Below are 16,864 nucleotides of genomic sequence, written 5' to 3'. Positions count from 1 at the left end.
AGTGTGGGTCTTGGGCTAAGGTTCTTGTTTCACTGTACTTCATGGTAATGGCTTGTAATACGGGCGGGCTCCGGCAGCAGGGCGGGATGGACGTGGCCGTGGACTTGTACCTGGCTGTCCCGCTGCTCTTCACCATCCTGGCCCTCGTCCTTGCCTCCGTCTTTGTGAGGCTGCGGGGAGCTGAGGGGGAGCGGCCCCGGGAGCCGGTGGCGGCCGAAGTGGCCCGGGAGAGGGGCCCCGGGGACCAAGCGGCGGCGGGAGCGGGGCCGGAGGCCGGGAAGGAGGCGGCGGAGGAGCCGAGCACCGCGGCCGAGCCCAGCCCCGCAGCGGCCGAGAGCATCCCCCAGCAGCAGCCCGCCAAGCTTCATGAGCCCGAGCCCCAGGAGGATGCAGGAGACCACGCAGCATTTCCCAGCGAGGCAGAGAAGGAAGATCTGGACTCAGAAAAAGGGAAGCTGGTGGTGAGAGAGCCGGCAAGCATAGCAGCATCATTTGAGAGTTCTGAAGGTTTTGAATGGCCTTTGGGTATCCTTGGGACCTGCCTGCTGATTGTGATGGGGATCACCATGTTGGCACACACACAGAGTGTGTTTTACGCACGGCCATTTTGTCTGATCCCGAGAGTTAAGCAGAGTCAGGTTTGGGTCTTGTCTGGGTTTAGATGACGATTTAGGGGAACCAAGAGGTTTTCCCCAAGGCTGGACAGTCATGAGTGTCATGGTGTGTGGACAGTATGCTCAAGTATCTAGTCCATTGGGCCCCTCCAGTGCTTTGGAAGCATCGGAGATGGAAGGCAGCTGTATGGAGTCCCCAACGACAAGTTGCAGAAACTGCTGAAGGGGAAGGTGAATTATTTTGAGCCTGATGGGCCCGTGACACTTCAGGCCATCAGGGCAGAGATGCAACACAGAGATAGACTCATGATCGAGGGGTGGACTTTGCAATGGGCCTCTCCTGCTCTGAAAGACTGTTACAAGAGATGGAGCCCACCATCATGGACCGAATGGACTCAGTAGCTTTATAGGAATTGGTCCGTGCACTAAGATAACAGTGCACTGAGATGAGAGTGAGGGTAGATGGAAAATGTGGGATCTGAGCATGATGTGAATAGTATGGAATAAGGGGTGGATACTGTCCTGGGTTCAGCAGTAGCAGTCAGTTTTTCTCCTTCTTAGTAGCTGTTGCAGCACTGTGTTTTTGACTTTCGGCCTGGGAACAGAGCTGATAACACTGATGTTTAGACTGACCAAGGACTTTGAGAGTCTCATGCTCTGCCAGGGAGGAGGAGAAGCCGGGAGGAAGCAGAGACAGGACACCTGACCCAAACTAGCCAAAGAGGTATTCCATACCACAGCACGTCATGCCGGGGGATGTAACTGGGAGCTACCTGGAAGGGCTGGATCACTGCAGGGTGGGGGGTGAGGTACCGGTCGGTGAGCGGTTGTATTCTCTTCCTTGTTATTTCCTTTATCATTATTATTATTGGTGGTAGCAGTAGTGATTTGTGTTATACCTTAGTTATTAAACTGTTCTTATCTCAACCCATGGGAGTTGCATTCTTTTGATTCTCTTCCCCGTCCCTCCAGGAGCGGAGGGAAGAAAGGGGGGGGGGGGAAGTAGACTGCATGGTTCTGATTTACGGCCTGGGCTTAAACCATGACAGTGACTTACTAGCAAGTTAAACCTTACCAACATTCCTGGAAGTGCAGCTGCTGTATCCCTCCTCACATGTTCCAGCTTTGCAATGGGCTGGCTTATACACAGAGCCAGGCTCTCTTGCTGTGCTCTGTATTTGGTCTTGTGAGAATGGCAGGGTGGTCCCAACTCAAGGGTAGCAGGGAAGGATGTCTGTGATGTCCTCCTACGTGGGTCATAGACCGACAGCATCCACTTCAGCTCTCTCAGGTACAGAAGCCTGGCTGTTGCTTTCTGTGGGTTGTGGTGCACCCACTGGCTTATCATGTGTAAAGCAAACACCTCTCATGTGCCCCTGAAAGAGTGAACATTTTGGTACTTGCCCTTAGGGAGAAGTCCATGTGTTGGGCAGAGGAGCCCAGGTTTCAGAGAGGAGTATTCACCGAGACCTGGCCCAAAGTGACACATCTTGCCTACATTTGTATGTTACCCCATTCTCAGATTAGCCTGACTATCCCTGAACTACTGTCCCTACCCACATTCTTACTGACACAGAAATTAAAGGTCCAGAGTCCTACCTGGCCACCCCATCTCTTCTTCTCTGATTTTGGCTAATAGCATCTTCAACACACCTTGCTTTTGTGCTATTGTCTCACTTCATACGATGCAGACTAGTTCCTTCCCTGATTTTCTATTTGCCTCTCATTACAGGAGAGATACTGAGGTGCTGGACTGTATTCACAGGAGGGCAACAAAGCTGGTGAATGGTCTAGAGCACAAGTCCTGTGAGGAACAACTGAGGGAACTGGGGTTGTTTAAGCTGGAAAAGAGAAGGCTCAGGGGAAACCTTACTGGTCTCAACAACTACCTGAAAGGACGATGGAGAAAGGAGGTGGCTGGTCTCTTCTCCCAAGTAACAAGCAACAGGACAAGAGGCAACGGCCTCAAGCTGCACCAGGGGAAGTTTAGGCTGGATATTAGGAAATATTTCTTCACCAAAATGATGATCAGGTATTGGAACAGGCTGCCCAGGGAAGTGGTGGAGTCACCATCCCTGGAAGTTTTCAAAACCCATGTAGATGAGGCCCTTAGTGATGTGGTTTAGTGACGGTTTTGGCAGTCCTGGGGTAAAGGTTGGACTTGATGATCTTGAAGGTCTTTTCTAACCTAGCTGAATCTATGATTCTTTCCTGTCTGTCATCCTTTGGGATGGAGGACAACATCATCTTGTTTATCTGCAAGTTACAAGGATATTTAAGTTATTGAAACATTACCTGGATATTGAATCTATTAGGGCAGATTCAAGAAATGAGAGAAAAAAGGGCTCTGGATGTGAGATTTCTTTCATTCTGCAAACTGCTGTGTGATTATGCAAAGCTGTTCTCTTATGTTTTCTGCCAGACAAAATATGTAGACACTTTTCTTGCCTTTTGGAGGGGAAATGCTGTGCATGTGCATAAATGCTGTGTCTCTTCCTTGAATTAAAATGACAGAGCTGGTAAATTGCACATTGCTGGGGTGAGCAGACTGGCAGCTCAGTACTGAGCCTGATTTCACAGCACATTGCTTGTCTCAGCAGCGAGGCATCCTGGAACGGGCTTGATCTGGTTTTTGGTCTGTAACTCATTGTGTAAATGCCAGCCAAATTAAAGCAAAGCAGATGGGACAAGTCATTTGAAGATTAATGAAGCTACTTGCGTTAAAAAGTAACTTTAGATATGTATTTTAATGAAAAAGATCCTTTCTAGATCATAATGGCTGGTAAAAAGAAAAGGATCAAGCAGTGAAAAATCGCTAAAGCTTGGCAGAACACACCTACAAAGAATTATTTGAAGTGATTAACTCTTCACAGAGTTAATCCTCATTAAACTGAATTATCAAGTCACAGACTTAATTTCTCTCTCAGGCACCTGCACTGCTTGGTGAATACTACAATTTTTTCCTAAAATGTAGAAAGCAAACTCTGAGAAATTCTTTAGGGATTACTCATAATGCAGTCTTAATGTGTTGAAGTTGTCATTTTCCTTTGGCATTTGCAGTTTCCATCAAAACTTTGCAAAACTTTTCCTGAACAGTGACATTTCCCTTTTTATAACTGGTTATACCTCACGTGAAAGAGAAATGAGTATCAGGAATCAATACAGTAAATGAGTGATTTTTGTTTTGCCACTACAGAATGCAGCTCAACCTTAAAGATGCTCTGAAAGATGCCCCCTGCTCTGAAGAATCTCTAAATCTTTATTTAAAATTTTAGCCAATCACAAAGGGTAATTGTAAAGTATTTCCTGTAGTGCCCTAAGCTCTGAGCTCAGTCTCTCAAACTGCATAGGTGGTCCACAGGAAGAAAGCAAGGCTTGTCTCATGTGCCGCTGTGCTGGTTTCTGAAACTGCCTCTTTGTGCAAGTCCTTAGCAATGATCGCATACTAAGAGACTGTTCAACAACATTTTAAATGCAGAGATCGGAATTGTATATGAGCTGTATATGTACATTTGTATATGTATATGAGTTGGAGGAATTTAAGATGCGGGGAATCACACAAGCACAAATTACTACCAGAGTATTGTAGACTGGCTCTGTAAGAAGCACACAACATTCTGCAAGAGACAGATCAGGATTTCTGAGCTGTTGGAGTAACCCATCCTCTTCATTTTTGTGCAGAAATGGCTATTGCCATATTCTTCTTCTGGAGTAAGACTCTGCATTTCAGGGGATAAGTATGCGACTGTACAAGTGACAAGATAACTAAATGGCATCATTTAGAGATTGTAACAGCTAGCTATCTGTACTGCTCTTCATATACAGAGTCTTTCCATGAACAAAAATTAGAAGCTGTATAAGTGACTGAAAACTTTCTCAGGGATGAGTTTCTATAAGAAATGTTAGAAGGCAACTGTTCAACCCCTGCTTCCACTCCCCCAAATCCAAACCCTCTCTTCTGTGACTTTAAGCCACCAGATACCTGGTAAATCATGCTTTGATGCACAGCCATCCCTCTATTGCACCTCCAAGCCAACTATCATCTTAGACGATCAAGCAATTATCTCTTGACTCGGAAAACCTTTCCCTATCTGTTCTCTTTTGTTCTGTAAAGAGCTTGACCCCCCATTTCAGTCCTTTGCTGAAGTTCTTTACTGAATAAGAAAGCACATAATTTCAAGCTTTTTCTTATGCCCCTACGAAATCTTAAAATGAGAAAACTATGAAAATTGGAATTGTGTATAACATGAGAACTAGATTTTATGATATGAATCCAAGTACACTGTGTCTGAGTTGATTACATATGGGGATGGGTTGTGATCATGCAGGTTATTAGCTGTATTTTTGACATTTAGATGTCAATTATGCTGGCTTTTGGAACTGGATTGATTTTTACAACAGAATGTCATTATAGTGCTTGCAGTGACATCAAGAACAGAACTTCAACTTCTACAGAAGCTCATTAGAGATTCACATAAGAAGACAACTAACACGTGCTATTGCCATGGAAACAAGACAGAATATTATGAAGCAGTAGAGCCCATATTCCAAAATAGAGAGGACAAATTCAGAGCAATTATAGCACAAGACTGACAGACTTCTTATTTGCAGCCTATATGGGTCAAAGCAAAACTTAGCTCCTGCTTTTTGAAATAAAAATTACCAGTGCAGTTGTAGGACTCTGGTTTCAATTCCTACTTTTCAAACACAATAGCTCAGGTCAGTTAGTTTAGTTTATATTGTGTGCAAGGAAGGAGGCCAAATAGAGGCAGAGGCACCACAGGAGGTGTGTAGGTGTGATGATGTACAAAGAACAGACACCACAGAATAGATAGAGGAATGAGTGAAGTTCAAGCCAGGCAGCAACATACTGATAAAACAGAGGTGAGCAAAACCAGCAGAAGGAAAACATCTGGTATGTCATTAAGGTGCAGAAGAAAAGCTAGTTTCAAATGCACTGGCTAGCCAGTGTCAGCATCCAGAATGCAAAGGGTAACATTTCTGTGATTTGCATCAAATAGGTGAGTATCCTGGTTTCTCATGCTGTCTAGATAATGAAATACTTTAGAACATACTGGACATACTGAATGTATACAATATGTAAGCAGTCTAACTTCCCAAGCTTCTGCTTGTGACTGTCTGGCCTGGAGATAGTTTTCATCACCGTAAGAGTTTTGCCAATTGTCTCCGAGTATAGAGTGCTAGCTAGTGAGTATGAATGTATTTTTGTGTGTTTGATTACTATACCCCAAATATATAAGAATTCTATGCTTAGAGAAGCAAGAATTTCATTCACAAACTGGTTCTACCTTGAAGAAACATTGTTAAATTGCAGTCGAAGGTCTAGGAACCAAGGGTCTGTTGTAATCCCTTTGAGCAAAGCCACCATGGCAAAACATAGCTTAGGAAAGATAAACAAAGAGTAATAGGGTTTTAAGGTGTATTCAACACGCCTTGAAAGTTGAGCCATGAGTTTGCCACTGCAGAGTTACTGTGAGATTCAAACACACTCAGGAGAAGGATGAAAGGGAAAAATATTATAGTACACAAAAGGCTTGTGAGTGCCTACAGAACCAGGCTTTGGGAAGCCTTCCGATGCCCACATATGAAAAATGTGGTATGCCACTATTTAATTATTACAAACTTCATGAACTGTCATCCACTTAAAGAGCTCATGTTTCTGCCAGGTTAAATGCCTTCAAAACTGATAGGTTACATTCACTGTTTTAACTCTGATTAATTCTTGAGTGGTTCTGTTTTGACTGGAAAAAGACAAGAGACACTGATTTGGGAGAAGAATCTGACTGGAATATGAATTTTTGCTGCAAAATTTTATTCCAGTAAAACATACAAACTCTAATAGTAGTGAGTACATTTATGAGAAGTAAATTACTGAACACTTTGTCAAAAAGAGTAATACTAGATCAATTTTTTCACTAGCACTAGTCAAAGAGAGAAAATGTGATATAGTTGACAAAAATATTGGAAAATAACATTATTTCTCAACTTTGCACATAGACTTTCTTTCCCAAATTATTTAATACAATTAAGCAGCAACTACTTCTTTTTCCCTGTATTTTTTTTGTGCTTTTTTTTCAGTGCCTCTTGCTCTGCTTGCATGGCTGCTTCCTGAGCTTCCAGCTCTTCTTGTTTTCTGCGCTCAGCCTCTAGCAGCTCATTGCGGTATGCTTCCCGAATATTGCGAATTCTGTCCCGTCCTTCATCTAAGGATGCCTAGCCAAAAACAAACAGCAACACCCCCCAAGTACATGAATCTTGGTTTCCTCATTAACAACTGCATTCTTCCTGTTGTGTTTCTCTTTGGAACTCTGTAAGTACAGGGAGTACATCTCTCCTTTTATTTCCATGTATATTTCTATTGATTTGTCACAGTGACACTGCTGTATGTCAGTCTTTTCAACATGAAGAAGAAGAGAAAATTCATTAAAATCTTTTAAAAATTGCTGGCATAATAAGCTAATTGTGTGAAAGGAGGATAGGCAACAGATTAGGTACCTGTCTGGGTCTAGTCCCTCCTCAGTTACTGGCTTGCTTTTTTATTTTAAACACATCTCTTAAAAACTTGTTTTCAGAAATGCCTAAATGGTTAAGAAGTTCCAGTCTTTTAAGGGACTAAAGGAGCTAAAATCACATTGACTGTCAATGAGACTTTGGGCAAGTTGGACTTCGATACTTCTGAAAACTTCTTCCTTTACATTTCCACCCTGGAAAATAGGAAAACCTGGATATCTCTATAGAGTTCTCCGTGGTCTAAGGATGAAAAAGATCATACAAGTGCTAATGAGCACAGTATGCATATTCACAAGTAACTCTCATTTTAAATTCATACTGTGAAACATCTTTAATGGGCATACATTCGAGAAAGAGACTAGAAACTACTCAATAAAAATTTGTGCTTCTAATATGTGATATGTTAGTCACCCAAAATCATAGCAGCATCTGAAAACCTGGATATGCATTCTTATTGAGATCAATCAATCACTGTTAGAGAACTATGGCTCCTTGCAGACTTGTAGTTAATATAAATCAGACTATCTGGGAACTTGTTAAGGATATGTTTTGGAGCAACTTCTGTAGTTAGATTGGTTTTTATTTTTACTGTCTCTTCTCCAGTTTTAAGAGCTCTGAATAGTCACCAACCGATTGCTAGTGGTCATTATATCATCACTGTGTAAGAATCATTTTGTTCCTGCTGACAATCAAAGGTAAAGCTGATTTTGTTAAGATATTTGTACTGATTTCATGTGCAATGCATTGCCTGAGTTAATCCTAAGAATGGATCCTATACTAATGCTACCAAATGTATTATTTATCAACATGGGGTTTTTTACTTAATTATTCCATATTTTTGTTTGCTGGCATCATGCATATTCCAAGAAAACTCCATTCTCTAACTTTGCTGTAAGATGCATTAGGATCAGCTCAGTCTCCTATGTAAATTAACTTGTTCGCTATTACTTTCCAAAAAGTTTTATACAATTCTATAACCAAAAAAAATAGCCAAACCAAAGATGCTTTATCTAATACGCATCTGGTCATGTATGTCAAATGCCTAATTTATTTCCATTTATAATTGTCCGTTTATGGTGATATTCTTAAATAGTGTTATTACAAAGACCTGTATTAAGAGAGTACTAAGAATATCATATTAAGGAAATTTTACAGTACTATTTTTTTTTTCCCCTAGAACCTTTAGTTTTAACCTTTGCCCAAGAACATTTCAAGCTTGTTCACTGTTTCTCATTATTGGTACTGAATACACAAATCATGAGAATGGTTCATCAAGATATGCACACTAGTGGTGGATGTCACAGTAATAGTTACTGGAGATTAATCTTGAAAACCTACCTGCAGATTCTCATACATTTCAAGTATATTTTTCTTCAGCAGAGCTCTGTCATTTTGTTCTTGTTTTCTTTGTTCCAAAGCCAGCTCTCGAAGTTCCTTAAAATGCTTGATTTTTTCTGCTTTACATATCTCCTGCTGTTGAATGATAAACTCATTCCTTAGCACAGGCTTTGACATTGTTTTTCTGAAGGAAATACAAAGATATTTGTCTCATTTCAAATATAGGTTTGGGTGATGTATATTTTGCTTAACACCTATATGCAAATATTTAGTTTATATACTCTAATGTCACCATCGTATGGTTAGACATGGTTAAGGAGTCACACTTTCTCTGCTTATATATGTAACACCGATGAGCAAGTACATTCCGAGGCCAGGTCTTATACTTGAATGCCTACTTTAAACATATTTGTAAAACCATGCTCATCTTTGAGCGTATGAAAAACTCCTACATGTGACCCTTATTTTTAATTTGCAAGAAATATACTCCCAGAAGATTTTGATATTATAATTCAGCATTGAGACAAACGTATTTTTATTTTTCTTTTTTGCTGTGGCATAATGGCAGCTAAGTGGATAATATATTTTTATAGTTGGACTTAAATGACTAGTGTAAAAGTCAAGGAGTTGAAGATAAATTAAATGCTTACAAGACTCAAGCCTATGGAAATATTTGGCCATATTTTCTACTGTTTTAATGTTATTCACTTCAATATAACACCAGTTTCCTGCTCAATTTAAGATTAAATTTGGAGATTTTTCATCATGTTCTAAGGTCTTTTGAAAATCAATGAGCTGCATAAATGCCACATTGAATACAAATGAACTTAAGCATGAACTGGTTCTACCTGCAGCACAGCAAACATGCAACTGCATGTTTATAGGCTAGGCAAGTTTACATCAACACAAGTAATAAATAATAATGTTTTGAATTAAGAATATAATTAATATAATTATTTCAGGTATTAGCTATTATTATTAACTGAACTTCATTTGTCAAATATATTATTTGAATCTCACATCACATCCTGGCAACCTTCATATGCGCTTCTTTCAAGATGACCACTGAAATAAACGTATTTGCCTGCACATGCATTTTCTTCAAATTTTCATGTCACATACTCATTACATGCAGTGCAATGATTCAGCACCTTTGACCTGTGTTACTTTAAGGAAAGGACATAATCATAAATTGATGTAGGAAAGCACAGATTTTAAAACACATCCATGCCAGGAAATCAAAGCTGAAAACTGTATCTTGATGCCATCTACACTTCTGCATTCACTAGTGAGTGATTTTGTGTAAACAACATAAAGGGCAGGTAAAATGTGGGCCAGGATTTTCACAGCAACTTTAACACACATATGATAGAATTGTAGCTTACTTCAATGACATGTGAAGGATAAAGTCTAAATTTACATCTATTACACTGCATCCAATTACAGATAGGATACACATGCATAAAATATATTGCGTTTAGTAATGTCTACATATGAAAATCTTTAGCCAGTCTTTCATTTTAGTAGTTCATTGGCAGTTAATTGTTCTTGCTGCAGTTTACCTCATGTAAGGACTAAGGTCTATAGGCTTCCATTTGTTTTGCTGCATTTGTAAGCTTGAGTCAGTATCTTGCGTTCCTGTGGTAACAGAATCTACAACAGAACAGATTAAACTGGTTATTCAGTTATGATAGGATGCTCCATCTAAATTATCACATAGTTGTGTTTTTCTTTTGGCTCAGCAAAACGCATTATTAAATGAGAATATGGGTTGGAGATGATATAATATTTCTGCCTTTTTACTTTGAACAGTCATGATAGAATCAAGGATGTTGCAAAAAACCCACATATGCTAGCGTGAAATTATTATACATATTTTAGCTAAATCCACAGTGCTCAAGAAAGTTTGTAAATCTAAGCAAGAACAATCAATTTCAAGTGTCTAAAGAATATAAGAACAACTTCTAATCAGCAAGGAATTCTTTTATTAAAAAAAACCCAAACAAAACCGAACCACAAAAGAACCAAAACACACACACACAGATCTGATTGTTCAGCTCTGGCTGTAGTTTAAAAAAATTATATTCCCTTTTGGTAGAGATTTAGCTTAGGAAATACCAGTCTAAAGAAAAAAGGTCCATGACAACCTAAAATTGTCGTTCTGAAGTCTTAGAGTTTCTTTAACCACACGGACAGTAACCATGTTATGCTTTAATGTAGCATTCTTACAACAAGATGACACGTCTGCTGTTAAGCATGACGCTGTACTGTGATTATTCCAATGCTTCCTTCTTTCTGTTCATCTGGATGTGCTGAAAATGCTTGTGAAATGTGATGAGATTTAATGATGACTGCAGTAGTAGTTTGTTTCCATAAAAACTCTCTTATTATCCTACTTATAGTAGTAATCAATTGAAACATTTAAAAAATACTACTGCAATTTTCTCACAAAAAAATAGGAAAATAGGTTTTTGAGCATTAAAAAAATTTACTGTCTGTATATTTACTGTCTATGACTGAAGTCCTTACCCATTGACTTAGAGGAAATGGTACTTTTTTAAGTTCCTTTGGAATGCAAGAAGTAACTAATGATGTGTTTGTCTAAGGCATAAGGTGAGGATTAGTTCTACTTTAAGTTCTGAAACATTTCCAGACGGATTACTTACCTGACTGGCAAAGTATTATAAAATCACAGAATAGTTAGGCCTGGAAAGGACCTTAAGATTCTCTAGTTCTAATCCCCCTGCCTTGGGCAGGGACACCTCACACTCAACCATGTCACCCAAGACTCTATCCAACCTGGCCTTGAACACTGCCAGGATTGGACCATTCACAGTTTCCTTGGACAACCCATTCCAGTGCCTCACCACCTTCAGAGTAATATTAATCTTAAGAATATTAATCACAGTATTAATATTAATCACAGTAATATTAATCTTAACAAATTATGTACTGGTCACAGGTTCTAGTTCCATGTACTGAAGCCATAACCAGATATAGTCACAATCAGACGGGGTACTATACTTTCCTTTTTGTGATGGCCTGCTCTCTGCATGATTCTCCAAAGAACAGAAACAACAAGCAGCTGTGCAGCTTTGCACTCAGTGCAGATTTTCATCAGAGTCCAGTAATTGCCACAGAATATAAAAAAAGACTGCATAGAAGTTGTAACCATTAAGTAAAACTAGGCAACACATAGGGAAGCTGCCAGGAAACTGATGCTACTCAGTATGCACATTTTGACACCTCACTTCCAGACACTGTCCATAAACAGTTTCCACGAGCATTAACAACGAATACACTCATTAGAAGTACTAGTGTCTTACTGACATGCTATTTCAGCTCCTAAACAATTTTTTAATATTTTTACACTAATGACCTCTGGTAACAAACTTGGAGTTGAGGGAGTAAGTATTTTCCAGTGAACTTCCAAAAATTTCAGGTTATTTTAGGGTTAGAATTCTAGTACAGAAAGACTGCATAAAGTTTGCTTAAGGGTAACTTACCAGGCTTCAAGAACTGTGAAGCTGTATCTGTGTCTGAAAATAGAACAATGCAACAATTAAAACAAAGAGGATGAAAAAGATAAGTGACTAAGCATGCCATTATGCATTTGGACACCTTTTATTGGGGCTGTTCTATCCCATTTACTATCAGTATTTAATGCAGAAGTCTTTTCTAAGGAGCTAGACATGATGAACATGATGAATCAAAGACATGCTCGCCAGAAAGTTGTACCCTTACCTCTTTCTCCTGAACTAGGTGTTATACCGGCAGTCTCAGTCCCATCTGTGGGCTCCTCTGAAGATCCCACAGCAAACTTATTAATAAACCGCATGCGTTCCTGAAAAGCCTAGAGAACAAAGTTTTAATCCAGATAACAAAACTTCTACTGAATACTTTAAATCCTAAGAATTTTCAAAAGTAGAAATCTGTAAGTGGTCAGTAAGACAGTAAATATTCAAATCCATTGCATTAGAGTTATGATGCTACTTCATATTACTGGTGAGTATATTTCATTGATCTATGAAAATATCGCTTCTAACAATAAGAATACTATTAGTGAAACACTGGGGTGAAAAAAACATACATAAGAAGACCACATTTCATGTCAGAGATGTATTCAAGCCACATCTCCAATAGATTATTTTTTTTTTCTGAAATAATAACCTGTCAACATTAAACATCCAATTTTTCTAGTAACATTTTGGAACCTTTATTTGTTTAGTTTTAATGTGTTGTGCAGAGGAGAAATAAGTTAGCATTAGTACTTAAAGTTCATCTTTAATTTCTATCAAGTGTGTAATGCGTATATGAATAAGAACCCAAAGTAAAGCATTGTGAGATGGTAGTTCAGTAAAACGAAAAGTAGGGAGTACACTTTGAACACTTCATGCATACTGGCTATATTTAGTGCACATCTCAAATGAGGAAATTATGCTGTCAATAATAAACCTAACACCAGAATGCAGTATGCAACTGTGCCTGGGGCTGGAATCAGAAATGATGTTACAGTTCCCATTGAATTAGTCCTGAGAAGTTGAATACTTTACTTATACTGAAGATCATCATACAGTGGAATACTGAAAAAACACTGATCTTTGGGCAGCTCAAAATAATTTTTGGATTCAATAAAAAACCCCAACAAACTACTCCCCCCCCCCAAAAAAAAACCACAAAACCAAACCAAAATGCAATAACAACAACAAAAAAAAAAAACCAACAACGAAATAAACCACCCCTCAAAAAAACTCCAACCAAACAAAAAAACCCAAAAAAACCTGAAAAGCTGAATGCATGGTCAGAAAACAGTCACCAATTGCACCTTCTCAGGGAAATATTTCCTCCTAAGAGCTCCTGAATTAGTATTGCTTCTCCAAAACAGTGAGTTCATACAGAGCAGCATGTACAGACTCATGGGTAACCTGCAACCCAGAATGAATTTGGGAATCCTGGCTGCAGGGACAGTTTGACTTATGATACGGCCAAGTGTTAGTTCTTCAAGAGAAATCTTTTTGGCATGTTTGCAACAGTGTATGTCTCAGTAGAATCTGTTCGTGCTAAACATTAAACACTTCACAAGTAGCAGCTTTGCGATTGCGTAAATGTAGTGGGCTTTCTAAGGATAAACTTTGTTTTGTAAGGTAGAATCTAAAGTCTCAGTGATCTACAGAAGTCTAAAGTAGATGGTCTGGATTCCTGCATAGAATTCATGCACAAAATCACTTTTGATTCTTTCAGCTGTGTAAAAATTCCTGTCTTCCAGAGTGGTGAAGAGGACAGCCGTATGAAGTCAGGTCTCTGTTGTGGCAGCTGCTCTACCACCACAGCAGCTCCTGGAACTTGTGAAGAAACATCACTACAAAGACTGCACTCTGACATTACCTTGATAGCTCTTCCTGGCTCTGCAGACTCCCATGCTTGTTTCATGGCTTTGATCTCATCTGCTCGCTGTGTGTCTTTCTTCACCTCCAGAATGTCTGCCTCTCTCTGTTCACTAACTAGACGTAAAGTCCAGTGTGGTTTGTTTGAAGCAGCTTGCTGAAAGTAAAGTATCATAAACATAATGTATTCATTAGTATACATCTAACACCACTATTCAGGATGAAGGTATTTTTCCATATCCTGGTAATTTTCATGACTGATATACATTTCCATTGATAGACTTTGACATGCATTACTACACAATCAGTGTCTGCCAAAGAAAGATTACTTGGCAATGTCTAGAAGCAATTTGAGGTATTTTGTTTACATTCTTCCCCCCAGTCTCATGCAGCATGCTCTACACTTCCAGTTCTTCTGAACAGTCTGTCTGAACAAGAATATTTTGCAGTGATTTTCTCATCTTATCTTCCTGTCCTTTTTCCTTTTTTTCCTGCCTTTCCAGTTTTCCTTCCATAAGCTTTTTACTAGAAGTCTTATTATATTTAACTAGGCTTTTTGTGTAGAAATACATCTCACTCTGTCTTATGAGGCATCAGGGTTTTTCCCAGTCACTTTTCAAACTCTAAATCACCTTAACAGATAGATTCTCCAAAACTGTGGGGTACAAGTAGTGCCTGAAATCTAGGAGACTATTCTGCTGTTTGGCTAATGAACGAGATATTGTGCTGCATATATTTCTGGAAACTCTACCATCTGCAGAAGATTTAAGCCTAAGATTTAGAAGTAAAGACAGGAGTTTAGCTTTTATTTGAGACTGAAGGTGAGCGTCTTCTTTATCTGTAAGCAGTCCCATCTCTAAACTTGCATCTGTTTTAGTGGCAGCCTGAAGAACTCCCAAGAACCAACATCCTAGAACCCCTAGCATACCCCATAACTGGAGCTGAAATCTGACACAGCCTGAATTTGCATTGCATTTCTACGGCCAACAATCTCAACTGCAGTCACTCAGATTGCTCAGAAAGAAGGGTTAAGGCACTATTCTGGAACTCTATATAATTATGTGTGGAGACGAATCATTGGGAAGTTTGCTGAACAGTACGTTTAGTCAACAAATCAATTCAGTAGAGATTTCTCATGAAAAACTCTTTGGAGATGCCCTCCTCTTGAACTACCTGCCATTAGGCAGCAAAATTCCCAGCAAAAGCAATACCATTAAATGAGGAGCTGTCTGTTTCTCCTTTGCCTTCCTTTAATCTGTTTGCAATCTGTAAAGTCAATTATTCCTTTTAAGGCATACAGGCTGGCAGTAGCCTTTCAGTCAAGCACAGAACACTCAGGTTATCCCACCACAGGTGAGAAGAATTTGCAGTAGGTAACAATTTTTCTAACACTGTATATCTGCAAGCTAATGGCAACTGTGACATATGAGATGGGAACTGACTATAGTTGAAAGACCTATTTCATCTCCCTGAGAACCCCTGAAAACCTCTACAGTGGTGGACGAATGGGACATGATGATGGTGAATTCATGGAATTCAATAAACCTCCAGCAGTGACTGAAATTAGGTCAACAAAAAGAACAAGTAATAGCTGCTTTATACATAAACAAAGAAATATGCAATTACATCTCTAAACACAGGATGCATGACTTTTACATGTGTAGCTCAATCTCAGGTGTAAAGCTAAAAAGGTGGCAAAGCAGGGCATACAGAAATGAAAGAGGATACGTTAGAAGTGCTAGTAATACTGATCTTGGTACAATGATGGCGCATTCAACAAATGCAATTTTTGATTTTGTTCTCACCTGAGATTCAGGTGGAGAAACAAGAGGTAGAATTGATCCTTTTTCTTTATTGGACTTCTCTTTTTCTGTCTTCTCAGATGCTTTATCTTTTGTTTTTCTGGTTGTTTTATGAGCACTTGCAGCCTTATGTACTTCAGAAAAACTGAGCGTTAGAGGAAGGCTGTGCTCCTCATGCTTTTCCCTATATACTATTCAGATGTGGTTATGATGTTGATGAATTAGGGATCCATTGTCATCCATAAATATATTTCCCCATATAATATCCAGCGTGGAATAACAGCACAAAACAGCCATACAGAAAGACAAAGAGAAGTCAGTTAATTAGTTGTCACTTTGAAGTACTACACCAACTTTTATTGTGGGACCAAGAAAGAGCGTGGGTACAAAATAACTTTTAAAAACAGACTTACAAGGTGGATATATTGTGACAGCTTTATCTGTCCTAAATAGCACTTTACCCAGGGCCTAAATGTGAGTTTGCCATGGTCCCTGCATACCTGTCACTGCATTGTTGCCTTGTGCCTGGGTCAGTCCAAAGATGGCAGTGTACAGGATCACAGTCTGGCTCTTATTTCTTTTATATAGTCTCATACAATCTCTGTCAGTGTTATGCACTAGACTGGTCAAAAGCTCAAAATAGGTAAAAATTAATGTTCTTACTATCTCATATGCTTATACATCTGAAAGTGTGAAGAGCAGAAGGGAAGGTACACCCCACCAGAAATGCAAGGCAGTTAAGGCAAAGAACCATATTTGAGATTTGATGGATATTTAAGAAATTGAAAATTACCATTCTCAGAACTATCTGAAAACATTTTGAATTAATTATTTTATCAGTACATGTATATGCTGTATGTATTCCATGTATGTGAATTAAAGGTACTGAGAATTGACATTTGTAGCACTTATTCTGCACTGTCTTAGCTGGGGGGAGTTGTTAACAACACTTGTTGCATATAATACTCTTGTTAAATAAGTAAATAAGCAAGTAAATAAAGAAAGAAATAAATGAAGCAAGCCTATATTAGTGTATAGTTTTAACAGCGTAAGGAATATGTCAACTGAAACAACCTGGAATAAATGCACAACACTATGAGAAAGATTAAAGATCTGAGTCTGAAATCTCTGTTTCCCTCCAACTTCACACTGCTTGAAACGCTAAACAAATGCTGAAAACCTAGATTTAGTCAAT

The 16,864-nt window shown here is 39.1% G+C and overlaps 1 protein-coding gene across 1 annotated transcript in view; it reads right to left on the bottom strand.

The window, feature by feature from the left end:
* ADGB (androglobin) overlaps nt 1–16,864 on the bottom strand; it is a gene marked incomplete at both ends in the record, with an annotated part of 118,492 nt that overhangs the window by 3,322 nt on the left and 98,306 nt on the right. The window contains 6 exons of the mRNA XM_080615880.1: nt 6,717–6,848; nt 8,484–8,667; nt 10,046–10,136; nt 12,228–12,336; nt 13,869–14,024; nt 15,673–15,860. Of these exons, the coding sequence (XP_080472006.1) occupies nt 6,717–6,848; nt 8,484–8,667; nt 10,046–10,136; nt 12,228–12,336; nt 13,869–14,024; nt 15,673–15,860 (860 nt within the window). The remainder of the gene's footprint in view (nt 1–6,716; nt 6,849–8,483; nt 8,668–10,045; nt 10,137–12,227; nt 12,337–13,868; nt 14,025–15,672; nt 15,861–16,864) is intronic.

Source organism: Psittacula echo, assembly GCF_963264785.1.
Source record: "Psittacula echo genome assembly, chromosome: 4".
Lineage (NCBI taxonomy): Eukaryota > Metazoa > Chordata > Aves > Psittaciformes > Psittacidae > Psittacula > Psittacula echo.
This window is presented reverse-complemented; position numbering and strand designations above follow the sequence as displayed.